This window comes from Carcharodon carcharias, chromosome 8 (assembly GCF_017639515.1).
Source record: "Carcharodon carcharias isolate sCarCar2 chromosome 8, sCarCar2.pri, whole genome shotgun sequence".
NCBI lineage: Eukaryota > Metazoa > Chordata > Chondrichthyes > Lamniformes > Lamnidae > Carcharodon > Carcharodon carcharias.
Window position 1 is genome coordinate 127,124,437 of NC_054474.1, and position 27,720 is coordinate 127,152,156.

A 27,720-nucleotide genomic window follows, 5' to 3' on the forward strand; every position below is an offset into this window, starting at 1 on the left:
ACATTTCCTCAAATTAGTCTTGTTGTACTTTGACCTAAATAAGCTTTAGAATTGAGTTCCCATAGTGCTGGAAAAGGCACATGTGGAGAGGCTGAAGAGCAGGTGCAAATCATGCATTCTGGTTATTGTGTCTGTAAATCTTCCTTTAATACGTCATGGACAAAAGTAAGTCTGAATCAGAGTTGCTATCAATCTTTGTGTGGGCGTAAATGTACACACAGGCACAGTTGGTATTTTAACATTTTAGCATAACATTTAACCGTCCTTTCACTCAGCGTACCAAAGGTCAAGCGGGGCGATGTTCCTAAATTGAGTGCTCTAGATTGGTCCCTAACAGATCCAGTTAGTGAGAGGGACCTATTCTTTGGTCCACTGCACAGACATAGCTGCACTCTACATTTACTAGCTAAATGGCCTCTCTTCCCTGGCTTGTGTGTGCTATTGCCTTGATATTGAGATGAAATGTACTTGGAACCTTAGACTGTTGGCTTTGTGCTCTCTGCAGACACACATTTTTGGAACATATGCCACAGAAATAGTGTGATAAGCCAAAGCAGGGGCAGCATGGCACAAAATCAATGAAATGGCACATTATTAACTGTGAAGACTGGCTTGATACAATTTATAGGCCATCAATGGCTGCCCTGATAACTCATAACCAAAAAATATCATAATTAAGTCAATAATATCCATTTAAGTTCAGAAATGTCAATGTGAACTTCAATGGCAAGGAAAGGCAGGAGGTAAAATGGCTGCTGACTCACTGCTGCTTGCTTTATACTAGGACATTATTAAGCCATCCTCAGAATCTTTCACATTTAACCATGCAAGAATAATTATCAGCCTGAGTTACCCATTCATGTCTTAGATTCTGCAGACTAACAATGTTATAACTATGGCGTTTATCTTTCAGCAATGAGGAACTGCAACTAAATGATCTCTACACTTGAACCACACTGGTCACTGCAATAACATGATTTTAGATGGGTTGTGGTTTTGGAAAGCAGGTCGTAATTGCTCTGTGTTGCTGACAAGCAGCAATCAGTAGCATTACCCTTACAACAAGAACATTTTATCTTTTGCTTGAAAGGCAGAATGAGACGAGGGTCCAAAATATTAGAAATTGCATCTAAAAAAGTCAAAAATCAAAAAACAGTTGGACTTGAGAGGCTTTTAATGTTTTCAGATTCCACAGTGAAATAAATAAATAACAAAATAACTCCTGTGTCTGCTCTACTCATCTAATTTCTAAATTACTAAATTTCTAAAGGGAGTGCAGGAGCAGAGGGACAGGGATGTATATGTGCTTAACTCATAGGAGGACAGGTTGAGAGAGAAGTTAATAAAGCGTACGGCATCCTGGGCTTTATCAATAGGAGCATAGAATAAAAACCAAGGACAATGCCCTTTAGGAAAGATGTGAAGGCATTAGAGAGAATGTAGAAAAAGATTCACGAGAATGGTTCCGGGGAACTTCAGTTACATAAGGCAACATTTTCTCCCTGTTGGGGGGTATGTGCGGGAGTGGGAGCGGGCGTAGGCGAGTGGGTTACCAATCGGTGCCCCCAATTGGGGGCGCACCGCCATTTTACGTGGGTGGGCCATTTTACGTGGGTGAGCTGTACGCTCCCTGTGCGGGCGGGTGGGGTGGGATTCCCTGAGCTGGAAGTGCACTCTTTCACACATGCATATGAAAGAGTGCACAGGTCTCCCTGAGGCAAAGTGCCACCTCAGGGAGATCACTGGAAGTTTTAATAATTTGTGGAAGTGTGAAAAAAAATTCCTGACATGTCCCCTCATGTGACACTGTCACATGAGCTGAGACATGTCAATTTCTTTTAATTCAACATCTCATAAACATTTTAATGCCCTCATGAAACATCAACCTGCCTGTGGATGAAGTTTCATGTTTTTCCAAAGGCCGCCTGGGCTCTTCGCCTGCCCACCAACCTTAAGGTTGGATGGGCAGGTCCATTCATTGGCTTAATTGCTTTTTTAAAGGCCTTAAGTGGCCTTTGACAGTTTGGTGGGCGCGCAGCCGACTCGGCTGTGCGCCCTCCAAACTAAAAACCTAAATGACATGGGGGGATGTCGGGCGTGCGTCCCAATGTTACCCTGTGTCATTTTACGCATCAGCAAGTGGGCTCTTGTTGACCGGAAGGTGCAGCCCATATACAGATTGGAGAAGTTGGGACTGTTTTCCTTGGAGAAGAGAACTTTGAGAGGAGATCTGATAAAGGTGTTCAAAATCATGAGGGCTCAGGACAGAGTAGATAGAAAGTGTTCCCACTGGTGGGAACGAGAATGAGAGGGCACATATTTAAGCTAATTGGCAAAAGGAGCAATGGAGAAATGAGGGGAAACTTTTCTCATGCAACAAATGGGTAGGATCTGCAATGCACTGCCTGAAAGTGTGGTGGAGACAGGCTCAACTGAGACATTCAAGAGGGATTAGGTTATTATCTGAAAGGGAAGGATGTGCAGGGCTATGGGGAGAAGGCAGGAGAATGGCACTAGGTGCATTGTTCATTTGAGAGCCAGCGCAGACACAATGGGCTGAATGGCCCCCTTCTGTGCTGTTACAATTCTGTGATTCTGTGAAACTAATTCTACCAGAACTCCCAGGACATGGCTGCAAGGTTGAAAGAAATTCAAGCACCTGACTAGAATTGTCAAGGTAAGAATACAGCTCTCCTACTCTCTGTGCACACCTGCACAATCTCCACATGCTACACATAAACTGTTGCAAATAGTGTTGTTGTATCACATGGGAACAATGATGGAAAGTTGGGGCTGAGTTTCTGAATTTAAGATAACTGACATAAAAACAATAGGGCAGATGAGCGAATTTTTTTAATGCAGTGAGTTGTTATGATTTGGAATGACAATTTGGTGATGGAAAGCATTTTCAATATTAACTTTCACAAGCTGATTGAATATATACATGGAAATGAAAGAGCTGGCAAGCACACGATGGGCCAAATGGTCTGCTCCTGTGCTGGAAGATTCTATGAAAATTGCTTGGTGCTGTCAGTGCTAGTGGGCCTTTGCAAGCTGGTGATGAGGCAATCCAATCCTGCTGGATTCTGTAGGCTCAAGTGGTTTAAATGGTCTGCGTACATTTGCTACACATTATGCCTTGTGCAGGCAGGGGTAGGAAGGGATGTCCACAGCAAGGGCTGATGCTCTAAACTAAAGGGATGTTCCATAGGTGCAAGATAGCGATACAACATTGCGCTTATGTTGAAAGTAGACTCTTCCACTCACATTGCTACCTGCTACATGTTGCTTGAAGCAATCGCTAGTGACCACACCACTCTTTCATGCTCATACATACCAGCATACAAAATTGGGCAGGAAGGGGTCCATCAACCCAGCTAAATGCATCCTCACCTCCCTCAAGTCTATTATCTTGTGGGAAATCCCCAGAGGAAAAAAGCCATGCTGATAGCGGGAAAAAAGTAACAGGGAAAGATTTGCCCTAACCTCTCCAGGTGATCAGAACCAGTCCAGGAGGTCACATTGATCATACACATGTTAACTGTTAATCCGCTTACCTTGAAATGGCGTGATCTCTTTCCCAGTCAAAAGAGCCAATCCAGTCTCCTCTTGAAGATATGCAGAGTCAACACCCACCACACAAGCCAGAGGGGGCATTCCAGAGTCTCACTAGTCCCTGGGAACAGAAGAATGGCCTAACATCCAGTCTATTTCTATCTTTGCATCATATAAATGCATTTTTCCCTGGTCTTCCCTAATCTGTCAAACTCGATTAATCCACTGCTAGCTAAGCAATTCATTATTTCATTATTTTGTATGTCTCCATCCAGGTCTTCTCTAATTGTTAGCTCCTCTTCTTTGAGCCTATCTGGTAGTGGTAATGTCAATGGACTAGCAACCCAGAGACCCGAGCGAATTCTCTGATGACATGGGTTTAAATCCCACCATGGCAGCTGGCGGAATTTGAATTCATTTAATGAAACCTGGAATTGAAAGCTAGTCTCAGTAATGCTAGCAGTGGATTAATTGAGTTTGACAGATTAGGGAAGACCAGGGAAAAATGTATTTATATGATGCAAAGATAGAAATAGACTGGATGTTAGGCCATTCTTCTCTTCCCAGGGACTAGTGAGACTCTGGAATGCCCCCTCTGGCTTGTGTGGTGGGTGTTGACTCTCTGCAGATCTTCAAGAGGAGACTGGACTGGCTCTTTTGACTGGGAAAGAGATCACGCCATTTCAAGGTAAGCGGATTAACTCAGTAATGATTGTCATTAAGAACCCATCTGGTTCACTAACTCCCAAGAGGCAAGGAAATCTGCCATCCCTACCTGGTCTGGCCTACATGTGACTCCAGATCCACAGCAATGTGGTTGACTCTTAACTACCCTCTGAAATGCCCTGGCAAGCCACTCAGTTCAAGGGCAATTAGGGATAGGCAATAAATGCCTGTCTTGCAGTGATGTCATGAAAGAATACATTTTTAATAAATCTGAGTAACTAAGATTATTTAAGCTAGGAATTATTATTGTAGTTCCTCTCGAAACCTTGCACAAGTGCATTGTATCATATGAGGGAACTAAATCTGAGCACAATACTTTAGATATACAGGGATGGAATAGCTTTTGACTTGTATTTGATAGTTCTATTAATAAAACCCAATATCCTGTTTACTCCACAAAGCATCCAGCTGCTAAATACAGGCCTTGTGATGTCTAAATGCACAGATTTATCAACAGGAGTAAAGCACAAGCTGACCCTCAAGAAATCAATACAGTCCCTCTGCTATTCCACTGGCTCCTTCTCCTGTATGCTTTTTTGCTCAGTGCACTCTTGTCAATTGACTCTCTAAATCTCCTTGGATTAACAGGCTTGAGTTGGTGCTTGCCAGGGGCAGAGCATTTGGAATGGGCCCTTGGCTGAGGTTTCTCTGAAGTGCCGGGAGACATAGAAATGCAATGGAGGTTCCGCTGAACAGTCTTCATGTGTAGCTTACAGGAACAAAATTGACAAGATAAAATGTTTCTGTATATGCTTTGTCAGCATTGATGGAATAATAGAATAGGGTGAAAAGAATTAACAGAAGCTGACTTTGAATGTCTTTAAGGTTAGACAGCAGCACCTGATTTCCCATTCTGTGTTCCCAATCGCAGGTAGTTTCAATATGTCAATAAGAATGATCTTGAGCAAACGTGAGCACACTGAGTCTCAGCTGGGGGTTCTTCCTGCTTTACCCAACCTCTAATCGAGCTAGTGCCAATGGAAAATTTAGGCTGGTGTCTTCTGTGGTTAACATGAACTCACTCTTCTCTTTCTGGAATAGAATGTACACTTAAAAAGGATAAAGGTATAGGGTCATGGGAATAAGGTGGGGTGGGGGGGGTGGGGGGAGGGTGGGACTAATTGAATAGCTCTTTCAAAGAGCCAGTATAGGCAGGATGGGCCAAATAGCCACCTGACAATTGGAATTGAAAGCTAGTCTCAGTAATGGTAACCATGAAACTATCATTGATTGTCATTAAGAACCCATCTGGTTCACTAACTTCCAGTAGGGAAGGAAATCTACCATCCCTACCTGGTCTGGCCTACATGTGACTCCAGATCCACAGCAATGTGGTTGACTCTTAACTGTCCTCCGAAATGGCCCAGCAAGTCACTCAGTTCAAGGGCAATTAGGGATGGGCAATAAATGCCACCATTTAGCCACCTCTGTACTGTTTGAGTCTATGAATCTTAATGTATCATACAAACATACGAATTAGGAGAGGAGTAGGTCATTCAGCCCTTGAGCCTGTTCCCCCATTTGATAAGATCATGGCTGATCTGATTGTGGCCTCAATGCCACTATCCTGCCTACTCCCGATAATCTTTGACTCTCTTGTTAGTCAAGAATCTATCAGCCTCTGCCTTAAAATATTCAATGACCCAGGCTTCACCACTCTCTGGGGAAAAGAGTTCCATATGACCCTGAGAGAAAAATTCTCTTCATCACTGTCTTAAATGGGAGGCCATTATTTTTTAAACTGTGTCCCTTAGTTCCAGTATCTCCCACAAGGGGAAATATCTTTTCAGCACCAACCCTGTCAAATTCACTCAGAATCTTATATTTTTCAATAAGATCACCTCTCATTTTTTCTAAACTCCAGTGCATACAGGCCTAACCTGTCCAACCTTATAAGATAACGCCTTCATCCCAGTCATGTGAATTAACATTCTCTGCACTGTTTCTAATGCAATTATGTCCTTTCTTAAATAAGTTGTCTCACCAATGATCTGTACAACTGTGGCAAAACATCCCTATTTTTATATTCCATTCCCCTTGCAATGAACAACAGCATTCCATTTGCCTTGCTAATCACTTGCTGTACCTTCATACTAACATTTTGTTTCATGTACAGGACACCCAGATCCCCCTGTCATCAGAGTGCTGCAATCTCTCTCCATTTAAATAATATGCTGTTTTTCTATTCTTCCTGCAAAGTGGACAAGTTCAGATTTTCCCACATTATAATCCATCTGTCAATTTTTTGCCCACTCACTTAACCTATTTATGTCACTTTGCAGACTTCTTACGTCCTCTGCTCAACATACTTTCCTTTGTGTCATCAGCAAATTTAGCATCACGCGGTATCACAATATCACATGCTGAGACTAAAAAGGGGGGCGGTGGGAATGGCGCTGACAAGCCCCAAAGCAGTGATGCATTGGGATAGCCAGGGGTCACAGAGATCAGGGCTCATTAACATCAAATATTCCAGAATCCTGCCCGTCACCTGATCGGATCCTCCACCTGGCCAGTGGAATGGATGCATGTATTTAGTGGCAGGAGCTGTGTGCTTGGTTCCTGGCAGTCAGCGTCAGAGGTGATCAAGGAGAAGGCACAGATGTCAGCACGGATCAGAGTTTTAACAAAAGCACTTTTAAAAACTTACTGTGGTCTCTTCTGGCCAGTCAGCACATCTGCATGGTGATGCTGCTGCTGGGCTGCAGTGTGGGGCTCCTCCAATGTTTAGTTTAGATCATGTCACAGTGCCCATGGCGTTAACAGACTGTGACTTTGTGGCTGTGACGTAGTCGCTCCATCTGCTTGTAGTGAGACCCTCAGCCGACTTGACAATAGGTAAAGACAAGATAGTGCCAGATGGGAATGGAGCAGCCTCAGGGTGGTGCGTCAGCTCAGCCTAGCTTTAACTGCTCCCACACTCCATTCTGAAGGGTGAAGGGGGTTAAAATCCTGTGCCAGCTTCAGCACAAGTGGAATGCCAATTATGGTTGATTTACGCTGAGTGGCCATATGACAGGCCCGATTGGGTGGTCAGTTTGGGAAGTGCTTAATTTGCGAGTAGGTTTAGTTGTGGTGGACAGGTTGCTATAGGAGCAGTGACTGCCTGGAGAGGTGATTCTGTGACCCAGCAGCCGCAGAGGGAAACACATCTCAGGAAATTCATGTAGGAAAATCATGAACTACGTCTGAGATTTCCTGAGAATCAGTTCTTGCAAACATTGGTTGACAGAATCACACTGCAAAGCACAACTGCCAAAACGACTGCCTCGTACTCTTACGCTAATGTGTTAGAGGTGGATCCTCAGCTGGCAGGTGTCAGTGTTGTATTCGCACTTCAAGCTGCAGATGTTCATTTCTATTTTTAAAAAAAACATCTTATGTTTTGTGAATACTGGGGTTTTTAAGGCAAGGGATGGAAATGCCAGTGGACTGCGTCAATTTACAATTCAAGCACCCCAGAGTCAGCCGTCCCAGGGATCCATGATCGGGCTTCCTCTACTTTGTCCCATTATTGTGTCTCAGCTCCAACGTCTGAGGAGAATCACCTACAGTACAAACGTGTCACTTTACAGCAGGACAAACAGGAGGCCCAACTCTGACGCCCACTGTGGTTGACTAGCTGGCTTTCATGGTGTACGTTGACACATGAAGAATGGCCAGTTGTGGGGGAGGGAGGTGAGGTGTCCAGTTCCCACAGAGTGATGAGTGCTGGGGAGTGAGGGAGAGGGAGAATTAATGCAAATGAAAGGGGGATATTGTTCTCTGACTCAAGTTGAATGTTCACTATTGAATTAACACCAAAAAAAGACACAAGAAGTAAAAACTCTTCCAAAAATATAATTTGTATATTTATTTATATGTATATGTATTTTTTTTATTCAGTACAACTTTCATCCTAAATAAGATACTGTTGGTTTAGCACTGAGTGAAACAATTGCACCATAAACATAGGCCAAAACATTCCGAATGTGTCAGTGAGGGATCTCGACTATGTGTACCACAAAACGGTAAGCACACAGCCAGAGAGCCCCAGGCAAGTGCAGACAACGGATCAGATTCATCGCTAGTAACGCAAACTCAGAAACCTCCCCTCCATTAGCAGACTCGGAAAAATTATCAGTTTTAGCATTGGGTTCTGCATTTAGCTCCCCCAGTTTCCCTGCTAGGAATGGTTGCTGGGCATCGGCTGCTGGACCATGGGTCTTAAGCCATAGGTGCAGGCAATAGATGCTGGGCATTGGTGTTGGGCAATGAATGATGAGCATTGGGTGCTGGGGAGGGTGGTGGCACATGGGTGCTAAACCAGGAGTGTTGGGTGTCTCTTGGTACCCTGAGTGGGCATTCTACATGAATGATAATGGTTAAATTCTAAGGACAAGTTGCATAGTCCAGGCTTGTGTTGTTTTGAGTATAGAAGATTGAGGCGTGATCTAATTGAGGTATTTAAGGTGATTAAATGATTTGATAGGGTGGAAAGAGAGAAACTATTTCCGTTGGTCAAGGAGCATTCAGGTAGACCGTTCGGAAGGAATTTAGGAAGGAACCACCTCTTCACACAAATAACTCTCTCCCCTAAATCCTGTTGAGGCAGGGAGTCATTGAAAATTGCAAAACTAAGATTGATAGCTTTTAGTTAGATGAGGATAATAAGGGTTATGGAACCAAGGTGGAGAAATTGGGTTAAGATACAGGCTTGAGGGCCTACTCCTGTTCCTATGACCATTGACCAAACATTTTGGGGGCAGTGATGTGGGGCTTCGTTCTGAACTCCTATCCTGGTTTCCCCATGGTCCACATGTATGTTTTTACAGCATTGGGTTTGCAGGGGTGTGTGGCATGTTGGGGGCAGGAGTGCAGTCACTGCAGAGCAATAAGGAGCGATAAGATTGGTTGCTTTCTTTTTTAACCAGTCCCAGGAGGCCCATGCATAATTGTAGCATTTCTATCCTGACTAAGACCAGCACATGGTGGAGCCTTCCTCTTCTGTGTAGATCAACACTGTACAGGGTAGTGCTTTTAATCATTGGCGGGGAGGGGGGAGGGGGGGGCGCAATGGAGTGGGGGGGTGGGGGTGGGGGCAGGAGTGGGAACATTCATGACGGCAGTCAAATTCAAAGGAATGGTTGGAAGGTCAAGGGCTGACGTCAGTTAGGTCCTGAACCACACCCTCTGCAAAGAACGCTCCTCGCTGGGAAAGACTATGGAGGAATTGACCCTGGTACACCTTGGAGTTTAGTATTCTTTGAAAAGTGACCATTTTGTGCTCATTAGGTTAGCAGGGAATGCCAACAGAGGAATGTGCCACTTCCCTATTTTGATTAGTGCCAAGAGCTCTTAGGTTAGGTATATTAGCAGCTAGAAGCTGAGTAAAACTCCCTGGACCGAGCCTCAGTTAAGTGCCTTGAGCCCAAGTATCCCCACTTTGACGCTTCCGTTCCCTGTTCTTGTCACCTCCATCTTGAGACTGTGTGACATGGCCGGCATTGAACATGTTGTCATTCACGCCAACAGAGCCCAGGGTAGATCAGATAAACAAGATCGCCCAATAAGGACTCTTACACAAGAGGTCTCAATGGGAGTTCTCTCACAGAGGCCAGGGTGGCCTATGCGGTGTTCATCCATTAATGGACAGAGAGGATGTGGGGTCTTAGGAGAGCATTCTCATAGTGTGAAGCTCAGCGGGGAGCACTACTTTGTACAATCTATCCTCCATAAATCTCAGCCCAAAGAGGACATGAATGCTGCCATGTTGGTTTCATTCCAAAGCCCAATTGCAGAGGTAAGAGGGAAGATTTCTTTGGACATCCCTTCACAACATCTTGGCTCATATCAGAGAATCTAGCAAGCACCCAAAGTACATCTTCATCAATTTTCATGAGAAAAAGTTGCAGAAAATATTTAAAATACAGGTTCAAGTTTGAAAAGCAACTCCATCTTCAAAACAAGAAAGATTCTCCCAGTCAGTTCTATATAACATGATATATATATATATACATATATATATTAAAAGTGCTTTAGCACACCTAAGAAAACATTGTTAGAATTTGTTAAATTTCTTCAGCTATATTAACCTAAGTGAGATGTTAAATATTGTACATATTGATTATATTACCTGTTAATGCTTTGATATGATGATGATTTTATTAATACGATATTGTATTAAGGCAGAGGAAGTGTAGCAACAAATATGCCATTGCTACCTTTTCTTCTTCCAAAGCAGGATTTCAGTCTCCTCTCCCTCACCCTCACCTGCTTCCCCTAAATTGAACCATCCATCCCCGCCGCACCCCGGCCCCACCCCAACCCCAGTGCTTCTCCCTTTGTCTCCTGCAAGTGCTGATTCACCCTGAGTTCTGGTTCTATGTTGGGTGTTAAAGTCTGGCAGTTTCATACATTAACATTTCATTGTGAGTGTAGTCAGGTTACTTTTCCCACCTATTTCCATTATTTTTAAATGTATTTCCATCCATTGTTTTATCTCTACCTTTTAGCCTATTTCGATCCCTTCCCTTCACCCCACCCCACCCCCACTAGGGCTATCTGTACCTTGCTTGTCCTGCTTTCTATCCTTAACTAGCACATTCTTTAGATAATATCACTACCTTCAACACCTCTTTGTCCTTTTGTCTGTGACATCTTTTGGCTATCTCTACCTATCACTGGCCTTCTATCCCGCTCTACCTGTCCTACTCCGCCTTAAACCAGTTTATATTTCACCTCTTTTCTATTTTTACTTAGTTCTGTTGAAGAGTCATTCGGACTCGAAACTTTAACTGTGTTCCTCTCCGCAGATGCTGCCAGACCTGCTGAGTTTTTCCAGGTATTTTTATTCTTGTTTTGGATTTTCAGCATCCGCAGTTTTTTGTTTTTATCTTTTTTGTGGCCAGGCGTGAAATTGGGCGTAATGTGATAACTCAGTGTGATCAGGATCAGTGTCCAACCACAAGCACTTATCAGGAAAGATCACTGGATAGTAGCCCAGGTTGGGAAACCTGGCTGATTTACTACAGACAATCGCATTTAAATGCTACGTGCTCAATCTGGCATCTAATTTGCATCAGTTTCTACAAATTCACTGGAAGGATCTCCAGCTTTCAAACACTGACCAAAACACTGCATAAATTCCAGCAGTTGTTGGTTTAACTGCCAAACATGGGGTTCTTGTTAGACTCATAGAATCTTACAAGACATTTGGCCCATTCTGACTGGCCTGCCCCTTTGAGAGAGCTATCCAATTAGTCCCATCTGCTCTTTCCCCTGTCCTGTAATTTTTGTCTTTAAACAGACATTTCCGCTTTTGAAAGTCACTGTTGAACCTGCTTCCAGCGCCCTTTCAAGCAGTGCATTCTAGATCATCATGATTCGCTGCATAAAAAACATTCCCCTCATCTCCATTGGCTCTTTAGTCAATTACCTTAGGTCTGTGTCCTTTAGTTACTGACCCTCCTGCTGACTGAAACTGTTCCTCCCAATCTACTCCTACCAAAGCCACATATAATTTTGAACACTTCTATTAAATCTCCCAGTAACCTTTTCTGCTCTAAGGAGAACAATCCCAAATTTGCCACTCACTGAAATCCCTCAGCCCTGCTATACATCTAGTAAATCTCCTTTCCCCCCTCTCCAAAGTGACAATCTTGAGAGATTCCTGCTTAAGCAAAATATCAAAATAGTGACATTTCAGAATAGCAACAGTAATTTTGCATTAAGTATATAAATCTACTGATTTAAAGGAACAAAATTTTATTCTATGAGGTAGATTAAAAACAAATCTCTACTGATGAAACCATGCATGTAAATTACGATATACTTTTGGCTGAGGAAGGCTATGAAATTTAGTGCAAATGTTACAAAACCTCTCTGTCCAGTCAGTGGAAACCTTGACCACATACTTTCTCCTCCAGTTGAAATACTGCTCGTATTGAGTGCTGTTCTCCCAGAGACCCATAAGGAAATTGGTCAGTTCTTTCTCGGAGGCAAAGTCATTCACGTGAATGAAGGAATCCGGTGGGACAAACTGTTCATAGTTAGCCCGCTGGGGCCCCAACACCACGGGAACAGACCCTGCCATGAAAGCATTTCTCCAGATCTTCTCTGTGATGTAGTCTTTGTGTATGGAGTTCTCAAAAGCCAGGTAAAAGGCATAGTGAGAGATGGTTGGCAGTAGCATTTCATCAGGGAGGAATTTTCTGGCTGCTTTTCCATAAATGTCTATTTTCATGTGCTTGGATAGGTTGGCATGCACCTTTGCCCTCAGACTAGTTTTGCGGTAATTGCTAACAACCCATGTTGAAATGCCAGATTTCTTAGGGATGGTGAAATTAGATGGTTGGTCACTTTCTATGAGTGTCCCATAAGGGAGGAAGATATCAGAATCTGTCCTGTAGGTCATAGTCCAGTTGAAGTAGCCATTGAGCTGATGAATCCTTTTTGTGTTAGTTGGTGACTCCAAAGATACCCAGAGCCACTTCTGGTTGGGAGGTCTTGTCCGCTTTGGCAGGTTGGAGCTTTTGACCTGAAGCTCCCTATGGTGGAACACGACGACATCTGCACGATCAAACATGGACCTGTTGCGCGTGAGAATACAATTGTCAATCGCATATAACTCCAGGCAAATGTCTTCTCTCGGAGTGAAGTCTGCACGAAATGGCCAATGCCAAACCAACACGACTAGAGACTCTTGAACCTTTATGTAGTTTTTCACTGGCCAGATCACTTGGCTGACATAACAGTTAATCACAAATTGCATGAAATATACAGACACTAATAGCAGTACCAGGATTTTGCCAGTCTTTAACATTGATAGTAAGTATACATGCACGACTGCCATGTGTTGGCTTGCCAGCGATTGAAAAGAAACTGCAGTCAAAAATTTGTAGAGGTCTTTGTACAGATATCTGTTGAATGTGAACCGCTCGTGAGCTGTCTCTGTAAGAACACATCAGGGAGATGGTGGTTAATTTGTTGTGCCACATGCGGCCTTTGAAAGTGCCAGTTTATCAGCGCTTTGAATATGTAAAGGAAGCACCTATATTTTGCACAGTTCAGCCAGAGTTCAGACTGACATGAAGATTAATCAATCACCGTATGCAAAAACATCTTTAGTTTTGCTTGCCTGTTTCAAGCTACACCCTTCAAGCTACACCCTTCACAAGGTCAATCAGGAGTATGTTAGAAAGTTAGGATTAACAAACAATCGAATTATGGAAAAAAAGCGTTTAGTTTCAAAATCAATTGAGAATGGATGTAGAAAGTTGCAGCAAAATATAAACAGAGGATGGATAATAATGCAGATTCTCCCACTGCCTGACAAATTAATTCCCTCTTCCACCCCACACCCTTACCCGAATGAGACTGGGATACAGTTCCTAACATGCCAGCTGTCCTCACCCAAGACATCAATCTTCATATCAAAGCTGAAGCTGAGGGTGTCAGCTAGATATTCCATTACGGAGGCATCACAGCTGAGTTCAATTCTGTCCTGCTGAGACCGGAGTAGGGATGCTGAGTGGAATCTCTGGTTCATTTTATTTCCTCTTTCCCACTCACACCCCTGTGCTCTCCCTCTATGGTCCAAGGTAGTGAATGGAGCTGAATGCACTGGCTGAGATCAATATACTTGTGACATATGGTAGATTGAATGCAGAACCTGGACAGTACTATCAGTGACTGAGCCTTTGAAACAGCATTGCTGTCATCCAACATGCTCAAACCAGCTTAAGATTACAATTGGTGGTGATGATTACTTTTTTAACCTTTCTCTTTAACATTCTTACTCCAGATTATGTCAGTTTTTGTATCTCAGACTGCTCTTACAGGCAAGCTCTAACACCCTGGGGCTGAAGTTGGTTGAGGTTAGTAGAAAAGTGGGCTGTTAATTCACCATAAACCCAAGTGGCAGATTGCAATGCCGGTTTAGACCAAGTTCACCCCTAGCATAGTGTTGAGTGGCTATTTTCCCCTTGAGATCTAGGTCACATCTCAGTAATGTGTGCAGGAGAATGATCAAATCTTGACTGGCAATTGTATTTAATTTAATTGTAACTGCAACTCATCTTGTTCTTTAGGCACTCTTGCTGTAAGTGCCAGCTGTAGCTATAGTTGGAGCCTCTGACTCAGAAAGTTGAGAGTTTAAGCCCCAGTCCAGTGTGTTGAGAACATAATTCAGGCTGACATTCCAGTGCAGCACTGAGGGAATGCTCCTCATTTTTGGAGGTGTTGTCCTTCAGGTGAGATCCTAAACTGAGGCCCTGTCTGTCCTTTAGGCGGATATAGAAAATCTCCTGGCATTCTTTTGAAGAATAGCAGTGGAATTTTCCCTGGCTTCACTTCAATAATTATCACTAAAACAGATTGCCCGGTCATTATCATGTTGCTGTTTGTGGAAACTTGCTGTGCACAAATTGGCTGCCACATCTCCTACAGTACGACAGTGACCACACATCAAAAAGTACTTCATTGGCTTTAAAGCTTTACACTTTTGGGGTGTCTTGAGGCCATGAAAGGCTCTATATAAATGTGGTTTCATGCTTGTTTCCAGCATTTAACAGTCACAGCATCACAATAGACCGCATTATAAGCTTAAAATATTATGCAAGTGAACAAGTGATATATTGAAACACTTATGTACTCCTTAAGGGAAAGCAAACAAAAGCAGTTAGATGTAACACGGAGCTAATCCTTTGGGATAATTTTTATCTTTATATACATGTATCACCTGTCTTTCTTGTAATTTTGACCGACTTGCGGGGCTAACTATTCTATCTTGTCTTTCCTGTGAAGTTTCCAATCCATTGGCCTCTGCAATCACCTACCCCACCCATCTCCTCCCAGGATGTGTTGTGACCAGATTTAAAGGGGCAGCGCTGCTGGTGAATACTAGACAAAACAAGAACATTTTTGGAACTGTGATCTGGGGACAGAGCCTGGACTGGGCTGCTGATTAGAAACTGCCTCAGTGAGACCCATAGTAAGAGAGAGAACACACGCCAAAGAAATATTAAATTTGTAAAAAACTGCCTACATCTGACCTTCCTTGCCTGTGTGTCTCAGTGCAATGCTAAGAGTGGCATTTACCATTTGACCTGTTAGCTATTGAACTGTACTAGAAATGACTGTGACAGTACACAGTGCCCAGCAACCATTATTTGTCTTTCAGCCCTACCTTGGTCTCACACTCTGGCATCTCTTTACCTCAGTTTGTAAAGCAAAAAAAATAGTCCAGGCTAGTTGGCAGCCACCCAAAGAGTTGTCAGGGTTGAGTCCACTCCTCATCCTTTGGGGTAACTATTGTCTTCGCTTTGTTCCAATGACCTTGTATATTCGGAAGTGGAAGGATGTTGGCAATTTCTCCCACGGGGATTGAGATTGTTCTGTGCGATATCAGTACTTAAAACATTAACTTACTTATTCTAAATGGGTCAATACCTCTGTTAAAGTGTCTGGTATGGCACAGCTGATTATGGACCTCGTGTTGAGTTGTCTAGTTCTGAGAGAAGCATAGCACTGAAGCACAAAAACTGAGCCTGTCCACATTGCTTTCATAAATATTGAGCTCCTAATTGGGGCGTTGATTTCCCAAAGTCTTGCACCACTGCTGACCATTAGAGAATTGGGACATTGAGCATCGGATACACGCTTTGTTTCATTTTCTAAATACAAATCTGGAGTCTTTTTTCGCTATTCTGTGCTACTGATCAACCTAAATCTTATTTAAATAAAGGCTTAATGAGTTCACACTGGATCTTCTGACACCAAGGGCTGAATCTTCGGTTCGGCAAGCAGGGGAGGGCCCTGCACGCCGACGGGTAAAATGACGCGTGATGGTGTCGGGTGTGCGTCCCAACATCACCGCGCATCATTCTGATCTTCAGTTTGGTAGGTGCGCACCAGAGTTGGCTGCGCACCCGCTGAACTGTCAAAGGCTTGTTCAGGCCATTAATCATCTAATTAAAATCATTGTCAGGGCTGCCTGTCTGACCTTAAGGTTGGTGGGCAGGCAAAGAGCCCAGGCAGCCTTCGCATTTCTCATGAAACCTCATCCACGGGCGGGCTGCAGTTTCATGAAGGGTTTATAAATTAAATAAAATTTTTTATTAAAATTCATAAACATGTCCCAGCTCATGTGACATTGTCACATGAGGGGACGTGTCTGCATAATTTTGTTTCTTTATTTCAAATATGTTTTGAGCTGAACTTAATCTCCCTGAGGTATGCAGCTGCCTCAGGGAGATTTCTTTCACATGCATGCGCAAAAGAGCGCAGGCCCCGACTCTCCCTCCTCCCCCCCGCCCACAAGGTGTGATGAGCGCTTCCGGTTGCGTGTCACACTGGGTGAGCCTTAATTGGCTCAACATAAAATGGCGGCAAGCAGCCGATCGCCGGTGGCTACCGGCTGTGCGCCTGCCTGTGCCTGCTCCCGCTCAACCCACCCGATGGGGAGAAAATTCTCCCCCAGGTGTGACTTGTGTTGACATTCTGAACCTCACCCTTTAAATCTAATGGAAACCAATGGAGCCTGCTTAGTAGGCCTCAAAGAGATTTATGTTAACTTCTTTCTTGCTTTGTTCTCTCAGTTGCATTTTGCTCCATGCATCCATTGGTTTTGTTGAGAAGAATGCTATTTTTGCATTTTTTTCCCTTTCCAACACTTCACCTCATTATAGGTAGTTCCTGTTTTGCTTTGATATGGCACCTTTCAAAGGGTCAAGACTGGGTTTGTGGTTCAGAGTTGAGGAAGCTCAATGAGGAAGAGGGGAATCAAGGCCCAACTATGCAGGCGTAAAGACTCCTGAAATGTTGTGGTCAGGCTTGTCGCTCACGTTGGACCTGCACATTCACCAGCCCTACAGCTGTCCCCTCAAATTCTCCATTTCTCTGTCTTTGGCCTTGTGTATCCCAACTTGCCTTCATCCCACCATTGGACTCGTGCCTTCAGCTGCGTAGAATTGCTCTGTAATTCCCTCCCTGAACCCCTTTGTCTTGCTATCTTCATTCTTAAAACCATCCTTGTTCACTAAACTTTAGGCCACCTCTCCTAATATCTTGTTTTTTGGCTTGGTATCCAGAAGGCTCTATGGAGAGAAATGATTTCTGCTGGCTATGGATTCTAGGATTACAGGGCACAGACTCAAAATTAGGGCCAGGCCTTTCAGGAGTGAAATTAGGAAACACTTTGACACAAAATTAAGGGATGATAGAAATTTGAAACTCTTGTTTGCAAATGCCAATTAATGCTCAATCAATTGTTAATTTCAAAACTGAGATTGATGGATTTTTGTTAACCAAAGGTATTAAGAGATATGGGGCAAAGAAGTTAGGTTGCAGATGAGCCATGATTTCATTAAATGGCAGAAGAAGCTCAAGGGGCTGAATGGCCTCCTGCTGTTCATATGGTCCTGTCTCTTTTTTTTAAACTACCCACCTCTGTGGGGGAATTTCTACATTTAAGTCATAGGCCTGAATTTTACGCTTCGCGCTTATGCCAAATCAGCGGGCCCAGAAGCGGACGCGGGATGTGCTTCTACACACGATCAGCCCCTGAATGCAATTCCACATTGGTTTGCCAATTAATGGCCAGCCAGCATGAAACGCAGGCTAAGAAAGCCTCCGTGCTGCTGAGGGCGGTGGTGGTGGTGGTGGTGGTGGTGGTGGTGGTGGGGGGGGGGGGGGTTGGTGTGGAGGGTGGTGGTGGTGGTGGTGTTGGTGGGAAGAGGGCAAACAATGACAAAAGTGGGGGTGCGGTGGGCGCTTCTAGCAAGCTCCCTGAAGGCAGACAGCTGCTGTGGAGCTGCCTCAGGAAGCCGCAGACCTGCTCAGATTAAATGGAAAGAAAAAAATGCACCAAACTGTGTCCATGCAGCACATTCAAGCACCTAACAGCAGAACTCAAAAAACCACAGTTCCCAGATATCCTTTTCTATTATATTTCACCATGGACTTTTTGTCCCACCCTCAGATAAAGTTTCGTTAAAATCGGGCTGCCCACCTGCCCGTTTTGTCCATGTGACAAGTGCAAAATTGCACGGGCAACGTAAAATTATGGACAACAGGGTTTTTAATGGCCTTAATTCGCCCTTTACTTGTCGGTGGGCACGGCTGTGACTACCATGTGCACCTGCCGACCTCAATATTGTTTGTGTGCGCAATGATGTTGGGACGCACACCTAACATCATTTCGCTTAATTTCACGGGCGTTCAGGTCGGACATCTGCCTGCCCAATCAACGTAAGATTCTGGCCATAATATAAATGGAAGCTGTCGTTGTGTGTGATTCCATCAGAGGACCACTGTCTAAAACACCTTCCGTTCACAAGGCGGATTGTCACATGTGCCACATGGCAGTCAGTGCACATGTACCTGGATCAGAGGTGGCTCTGCCTGTAGGAGTGATGGTTACTACAGCATGAAGCTTCCCTTTCAAACCACCCCAGGAAGTGACTGTCAGGTCAGGCAGTCTGTGCTGTTTGGTTCATAGGCAACTTGACGTTAGTCTGAAGCAACACCCTCCTCACCTATCCTCTGTTTTCAATGAGTTGCTGGTTACTTGGAGGGCAAAGCATCAGAGATGGTAGCCATGTGGGCGTGAAGGATCTTCTGATATCAGCCCTCACTGGTCTTTAAGCAGAGAAAACATTTGTGATTGCTTGAGTAGGCACACCATTTTGCCATCATCGCCACACTGCCCACATTCTGGGTAGATGGCTGTTGAGAGAACCAGGTTACCCCCTGCAGATCACACTGAGAAGCCACTGAATGGTAGATGAGGGCCTCAAGCTGGAAGCCTAAGCATTTGTACACATTTCCTCTTCCACCTCCTCTACTGCAAGGGAAGCAAGCTGTGCAACTTGTGCACAATGGAGCACGTGGGAAAGGCAATGGCTGTGCACAATGCTCAAAATGGTATCTCCCACCAAGTCAGGGAATTTTCAACTTAGGTTTGAGTTTAGCATGTATACCCCCTTAAGAAACACATGCCACAGGGAGCAGCACACTCATCTTTGCTATGTACCTTCTTCATTGGATGACAGGTACATGCCTTTACCCAACACTGACTGGTCTACAGATACCTGTTTGATTCCCCTTACTTGTTGAACTAGAGATCAATAGTTGTTCATCCTTTGTCTCTTTTAGCAATAATCTCTGGAGGTTACTAGGGCTTTGCTCTCTGTCCTGCCCTGATATTTTTTTCATGCTATTAAATGTGTGAATAAGGGGCCCAAGGCCTATTTGAGGTCTCTTCTACCAAATGAGATTGCAGTGAGTGGAACACATCCACAACAAAAGAAAATGTTAAAAAAGGGAACAATTAGAAAACATTTCTTTCAAGGTAAAATACTGCAGATCCTAGAAATCTAAAGCATAAACAGAAAAGACTGCAAATGCTTGGCAGGTCTGGCAGCATCTATGGAGAGAGAAACAGAGTTAACATTTCAGGTCAATGATCTTTCATGAGAACCTGGAAATGTTAGAGATGTTTCAGTTTTTAAGCAAATACAAAAGTACAAAGGTGGAAGGGGAGGAAAGGACAAAAGAGAAGGTAGGGTAAAAGGACAAGGCAAAATGGGGATAGTGATGGGACAAATAAAGGAACATAAGATGGGACTAGAGGAGGTCTAAAAAGCAATAGCAGAGTCATCACTAATATCTGTTGTATGAAAAAATTGGGAACAGAGGTTATGGTCCGAAATTGTTGAACTCAGTGTTGAGTCCAGAAGTGCCTTCAGTGATGGATTCTGGAAATCAAGGGTCATCCACTAAAGAGATGGTCACTTACTCCTCTGAGAAACCCAAGCAAGGATGCAGAGGAGAGGTACCACACCTGCCACAGGGCAACTCGAGTGACTACTGAGCAGGACATTGGCTTGAAGATGTGATTCAGGTGCCTGGATTGATTCCTTGGCCCCAAAGAGGGTCTCGTGCATCATGGTGGTCACAACCTGGCATTGCAGAATGAGGATGGTTGGGGGGGGGCGGGGGCGGGGAGGTGTGGAGGCTGGCCTTGAACAGCCAGGATAGAGTGGAGTGTGATGCCCCCTTGGGATAGGATATGTCCTGCTTTTTGTGTACAGGACGTACCTAGGTAATTTTCCACATTGTTGAGTAGATGCCAGTGTTGTAGCTTCATGAAACAGCTTGGCTAGGGTTGCAACTATTTCTGGAGCACAAGGCTTCAGTACTATTGCCAGAATGTTGTCAGGGCCCATAGACTTTTCAGGGTCAGTGCCTTCAGCCATTTCTTGATATCACGTGAAGTGAATTGAATTGGCTGAAGAATATCATCTGTGATGCTGGGGACCTCCAGATGAGGCTGAGATAGGTAATCCACTCGGCACTTCTTGCTAAAGATTCTTGCAAATGCTTCAGCCTTATCTTTTGCACTGATGTGCTGGGCTCCACCATCATTTAGGATGGGGATATTTGTGGAGCCTCCTCCACCTGTTAGTTGTTAAATTGTCCACCACCATTCACAATTAGGTGTGTCAAGACTGCAGAGCTTAGATCTGATCCATTGATTGTGAAATCGCTTAGTTCTGTCTATCTTTTGATGCTTATGCTTTTTGGCACGCAACTAATCCTGTGTTATAGCTTCAGCAGGTTGGGACCTCATTTTTAAGCATGCCAAATATCGCTCCTGGCATACCCTCCTACACCCTGAACCAGTGTTGATCCCCTAGCTTGGCATGGGATGTGGGTGTCACTGGCCAGGCCAGAATTTATTGCCCTTGTTCAAAGGGCATTTAAGAGTCAACCACATTGCTGTGGTTCTGGAGTCACATGTAGGATAGACCAGGTAAGGATGACAGATTTCCTTCCCTAAAGGACATTAGTAAACCAGATGGGTTTTTACGACAATCAGTAATGGTCTCATGGTTGCCATCAGACTCTGAATTTCAGATTTTTATTGAATTCAAATTTCACCATCTGCAGTGGTGGGTTTCAAACTCAGAGCAATACCCTGGGTCTCTGAAATGCTAATCAGTGACAATACCACTATGCCACCACCTCCCCAGAGTGAGGGATATGCCAGGCCATGAGGTTACAGGATGTGGTTGAGTACAATTCTGCTGCTGCTGATGGCCCACAGTGCCTCATGGATGCACAGTTTTAAGTTGCTAGATCTGAATGATTTGACAGTGGCCCCTCTGAGGATCGCTCCTCCTCAGAAGCGGGTAACTGTTCCTTGATTACAGCAGCACTCTGGTCTTGTTGCTGACCTACATAAAAGAGAAGGCAGATTCAAGGATTCTGGGCTTCCACAATGTCCTTACAACTACAGCCAGTGTAGAGATCCATGTGTCCAGTGGAGTTCACTGTAACCTGGTAGCCAAAAAATAACTTGTGCTCACAATGAGGCTACTCACTCTCTTGTGAATGCATTCTGGTCTCACCACCTGTGATGGAGCAGCTGGCATGCTGCTTTGTCAATTCTAATGCACCCTCCTCCATTGGTGTCAGGATAGCCAGATAGAGAACGCCAGCCCCAGTGTGGGCTCCTTCCTTGGCATTCTGAGCCCTTTTCTCCTGTAGCCACAGAGATTAACAATGTTAGTTGACCAGCAAATAGTAGAACAAGACATAAGCCTAGCAGCCCATGAAGGGGTTCACCCCAATGCCTCCTGCATGCGGGCACTCTGAAGCCATCCTGCCACAGTCACTACTAACAAACAAATGCCCATTGCCGGGGTTCAGCTATGCCTTTGACAGGATATGCTGCTGCCTAGCCCCATTGTCATTAAATGGATGGGCACTGCTCCCCCACCAACCTCAACCTCAGCCCCTAAGAGAAATGAGGTTGGTGGTGGGGGGGTGGGGGGGCGGGCACCTTGGCTAAACAAACAAGGTCACTCACCCACTTGCAGCACTGCAGCCAAGCTCTAGGGACAACCCCATGGGTACTGACCTCCTCTGTGACCTGCTTGGTCAGGCAGGCCAGCCTCTTCCTCCCAACCCCAGGGAAGAGGACCTCCTGTCTTTCCTGAGTAGACTGGAGGAGAGTCTGCAGGGAGGTGTCCCTGAACCATGGGGCCATTCAGGATCTTCCTTCTGTGACACTTCCAATCTCCTTATTCCTCAGGCCTTCACTGGGGCTACTATTGGTGGGACTTTGGCTCTCCAAGGTCACAGGCTTGTTCTGGGACAGCAGGGGTCTTTCCAGGGACCATTAACAGTGAGGGGAGCAGACACATTTAAAGCGGCCTGGCAAACCTAGAAATATGACATCACCTGCACCACAACCACCATCTCACTGCCTGCCTCCATTCCCTGATTGGTCATTTGCTAGGGCTGCGAATCCTTCCGGATTGGCCTGGAGTCTCCAGTAATTGAAGATCAATCTCCAAGACACTGTTGTGTGAAACCCTGGAGTAAAATCATCAGGGCGTTAAAAAAGATTTTATTTTGTCATTTTCTTTGAACATTATTCTTTACCAGATATAAATATTGAAAATGAGGGAAAAAAGGCTGTTTGGCTGACAGTCAAGCATCATCCAATTGGGCAATGAGTCTTTTTGCTTTCCAATTGGTGTAGGAAGACAGTACATCACAAGGATGGATGTCTGGACCAACTAATGGCTGGAGTGTGGGGGAAAGTCATGTGATGAAAACTCCAGGAATACATTTAATCACAGTTGACGACCTTATCGTTCCCTGCATCTTCCACTAGTAAATTGACTGGCTGGCTAAAGATTGCTTCTCCCCTGTCACTTGCTTAGCAAGCGGCAGCACCACCCACTTCTGCTCCTGCCGGTGGGACTTCAGGCTTATCCACAAAATCCAGCAGACAGAGTCATAATGGCACAGAAGGCAGCTATTTGGCCCATCAAGTCCATGCCAGCTCTCTGTAGAGTAACCCCATTTGTCCCACTCTCCTGCTCTCTCCCCTTAGCCCTGTAAGTTCTGATGTAGAGTCACCGACCTGCAACATTCACTCTGTTTCTCTTGCCTCTAATGCTGCCAGACCTGCTGAGTATTTCCAGCATTTTCCTCCTTATATCCTAAATGAAAAAGACATTGCTTTGGGCTGCCCTGGGTGCTGTATGATTCTGTGGCTGCAATCTGCACTGTGCAACTTAGCCCTGCCCTTACAAATCTCTCAACGAAAAGAAAAGCTCAACTGCAACTCAGCAAAGATTCAGGCAACTTCATAAGCATAGGGAAGAAAGATTAAATAAAAGCTATAAATGAAGAAAACTGCAGCTTGCTCTTCTCCAGAGATCATTGGGATGCCCAGAAATCTCCTGCAGCACTGAAATGCAGATCAGAACCTGAGGATGTTATTTTCCTGTTTTGTCTGAAAACGCAATCGTGGTATTTGATTAGATCTGTTATCAGTCTTCTTTGTAGGAAAAAGTAAGCGTTTAAACTCCACCCTTAACAAGCAGATCACCTCTGGCAATGTTGATGTTGGGTAAGATGTTACCTGTTGCTGACTTGCATGTGGATGGGCCAGGGCGTTCCTTCACATATTAGACTCAGGTAAACAAGTAAATGCATAAATCTCCTTTTACTGTTTGCAGCATGGATTTTGATACCAAAAAGCCAAATAATGTATGAACTAAAGAAAAGATTAAACTAATGTGCACCCTTTCCAATCTTTATCACATTGCTGCAACAATGCTTAGTGTTATCAAAATAAACTAACATAAACATTTCCATTCAGAGCTTTAATTCAAAACCTTCCTCCAGGGGGATAAATATTGGCCAGGACACAGGGCAAAACTCCCCCGTTCTTCTTTGAAATAGTGCCGTGAAATCATTTGCATCCACCTGAGAGAGCAAAGGAGCCCCAGTTAAATTATCTAATTTAAAAGATGGCTTTGACAAGATCCCACTTGGGAGGCTTATAAAGAAGGCAAATACACATGGGATGCAGGGTAATTTGATAAGGTGGATTCAAAATTGGCTTAGTTGTAGGAGACAGAGGGTGATGACAGAAGGATGCTTTAGTGACTGGAAGCCAGTGTCCAGTGGCGTACCACAGGGATCTGTGCTGGGTCCCCTACTGTTCGTCATTTATATAAACAACATAGATGACTATGTGGGGGGTAGGATTAGTAAGTTTTCGGATGACACAAAGATTGGCCGGGTGGTCAACGGTGAGGTTGAGTGTTTTGGGCTACAGGAAGATATAGACGGGATTGTCAAATGGGCAGATAAGTGACAGATGGAATTTAACCCCAAAAAGTGTGAGGAAGGAGTAATTTGACAAGGAAGTATTTAATAAACAGCATAACACTAGGAAGTTCTGAGGAATAAAGGGACCTTAGTGTGTGTGCCCATAGATCTCTGAAGGCAGAGGCGGGGGGCGGGGAGACATGTTAGTGGGGTGGTGAAAAAGGCATACAATTCAGTTCACTTGCCTTTATCAATCGAGGCATAGATTACAAAAGTAGGGAGGCCTTGTTGGAGTTGTATAGAACATTGGTGAGGCCACAGCTGGAGTACTGTGTGCGGTTCTGGTCGCCACATTATAGGAAGGATGTGATTGCACTGGAGGGGTTGCAGAGGAGATTCACCAGGATGTTGCCTGATGGCCATCTTGCTCTCTCAGGTGGATGTAAATGATTTCACGGCACTATTTCAAAGAAGAACAGGGGAGTTTTGCCCTGTGTCCTGGCAAATATTTATCCCCCTGGAGGAAGGTTTTGAATAAAAGCTCTGAATGGAAATGTTTATTTTAGTTTATTTTGATAAACGATTTAAGTTATAAAGAGAGGTCGGATAGACTTGGGTTGTTTTTGTTGGAGCAGAGAAGACTGAGGGGCAACCTGATCGAGGTGTACAAGATTATGAGGGGCATGGACAGGGTGGATAGGGAGCAGCTGTTCCCATTAGTGGAAGGGTCAGTCATGAGGGGGCACAAGGGTAAGGGGCAGGAGATTTAACGGGGATGTGAGGAAAAACTTTTTACCCAGAGGATGGTGATGGTCTGGAATGCGCTGCCTGGAAGGGTGGTGGAGGTGGATTGCCTCACATCCTTTAAAAAGTACCTGGATGCACTAGGCATGTCATAACATTCAAAGCTATGGGCCAAGTGCTGGTAAATGGGATTAGGTAGGTAGGTCAGGTGTTGCTCACATGTCAGAGCAGACTCGATGGGCCGAAGGGCCTCTTCTGCACTGTGTGATTCTGTGATTCCTCTGACAGTACAGTGCTCCCACAGTCCTGCATTGGAGTGTTAGCATAGATTTGCTGTGAGAACTTGAACCCTCAAACCTTCTGACTCATTGATGAGAATGCCCCAATGAACCAAGGCCATCAGCTTACATCTATCAGCCTTTATGCTGCCACTCAGCAGTGCCAAATTCTTTTCAATACTTAACTTTCCGTATCCTACTTTTCTCTCAAACATTTTACGACACCCTGTCACTCAACCTTCACCATCCTCCCCCCATGAACTCACCTTCTTAAGCTCTCCAAAGACTAATCATTTCTCCCCCTATGCTCCCCTCAAGTTTTATACTTCCCCAAACTATACCCTCTGCCATAACATATTGAACATCACACTCACATAACAAGGCCACCATGGTAGAGGTGTTCAAAATCATAAGGTGTCTGGACAGAGTAGATAGGGAGAAATTGCTCCCATTGGCAAAAGGATTAAAAAACAGAGGACACAAATTTAAGGTGATTGGCAAAAGCGTCAAAGGTGACATGAGGAAAAACATTTTTGTGGAGCGAGTGTTAAGGATCTGGAATGCACTGCTTGAGGGTCTAGTGGAGGCAGATTTAATCATGCCTTTCAAAAGGGAATTGATTAATTATTTGAAAAGAAAAAAATTGCAGGGTTATGGGGGAAAGGCAGGGAAGTGGGACTTGCTCAGTTGCACTTACAGAGAGCTGGCACAGATACAATGGGCCAAATGTCTGCTCCCTGTGCAACAATTCTATGAACTTAGCCACTTTGAAAATAACAAGTCTTCCACTTAAGTTCCAACTTCCTACAGAGACACACCCAGTTTGGCACACCAACCACACAAGCTTCATAAACAACCTCCTCACCCCCTCCACCCCCCCCCCCCCACCCCCACCAATACACACAAATGATGATGGGAAGATAACCTTACATAATTAGATAAAATCTTTCAGTGTACAAATTCATCTAATTATCTCCATTAAAAAACATTTCTGTTTCTTTCTGAACATTTAACCTACTTTACTTTCAATCTTTTAGTTTTCACCAATATTTCTTTGATTTTCAAGAACTGCAATATTTTCCTGCAAATCACACTTGTTTTAACTGTGGGTCAGTAATCTGCGCCCTTGCCTCTGAGTCAGAAGGATGTGGGTTCAAGTCAGACTCCAGAGACCTGAGCAAAAATAATGATTTTTTTTGTATTTTTTTCTGAAACTGACTATTGTACACCGATGTAGCTGCAAAATAGTTCTGTTTAGTTTTTCTAAAATAATTTTCAGTTACTTAAGACAGGTGATGGACTAGAGACTCATTAAAAATGCATATATTTTCTGATTTTCAGCTGTAATATGAAAATTACACCGGATTACCATTCTTAAATAGATCAAGGAATATGCTTAGACTTAGACAGCTTCCCACATCAAGCAGACACATCTGTGACCATAGCTTGCATTTCCAAGAACAGGGTATTAGTCTAAAGCCAGATGCTATAGCTTGAGGAGTACCACTGCACATCAAGTACACCTGAACAGGAGACTCTCCTGCTCTTACCACCCAACATATTGGACAGAGTTACAGGTTGCAACTCAACTTGTTTGTTTATGTTGTGAACACACTTTCCGTGACCATTAAGTCCTGGTACCAGACTTGAACCCAGAACTTCTAGCTCCACAGTAGGGACACTACCCCACTGCGCCACAAGAGCAACATACTCAATTGAAATTTAATTTAAAAATATGTTCTAAAATATTGTCTGATTTCATTCAGCAATATTCAAATGAGATTGAGCAGAAACTTGAGAAGAAAAAGAACTCGATCAATCCTGAACAAGCTTTGAACCCAAATTGAAACCTCTATGCCACATTGCTTCCCCATTGTGGGGTGGTTTATACCATAGTACTCATCTATAATAGACAGTTATACTTTGCTCTGTTATTAACACTGAAGCATTGATATCCTCCACTTATTCCTACATTCAGTGAGGCTTTGATAGAATTAAAGTAGGGCCACTTTGTAATTCTGTAGGATGTGTTCACTGACAGGTCATTCTTTATCTTTCAGCGAGGAAGCCCTGAATGAGCTGCAGCTACACTTCTCGAGTTGCTGTGACTGTTGGCCTGTCTGCTTCCTCTTCCTGCAGCTGATGCTCAGTCTCCATGGTGCTACCATTTTGGTCTCATCTCCCCCATCTCTGCTATCAAGCTGCACACCTTTCTATATTGCAAAATTGAGCAACTAGCTATGACAATGCATGTTATCATGCTGGGAGATTTTGGAAGGTCAGCCCGTTCACCTTTTCC

At 44.2% G+C, this 27,720-nt stretch overlaps 1 protein-coding gene across 2 annotated transcripts in view; it reads right to left on the bottom strand.

Annotated features, from left to right (window-relative positions):
* Nucleotides 1-11,163: 11,163 nt before the first annotated feature.
* Nucleotides 11,164-27,720, bottom strand: part of fut7 (fucosyltransferase 7) — a 47,030-nt gene continuing 30,473 nt past the window's right edge. For both annotated transcript variants that reach the window (XM_041193953.1, XM_041193950.1), the window contains exon 2: nucleotides 11,164-13,212. In XM_041193953.1, the coding sequence (XP_041049887.1) occupies nucleotides 12,059-13,212 (1,154 nt within the window). In that variant the 3' untranslated portion in view covers nucleotides 11,164-12,058. The remainder of the gene's footprint in view (nucleotides 13,213-27,720) is intronic.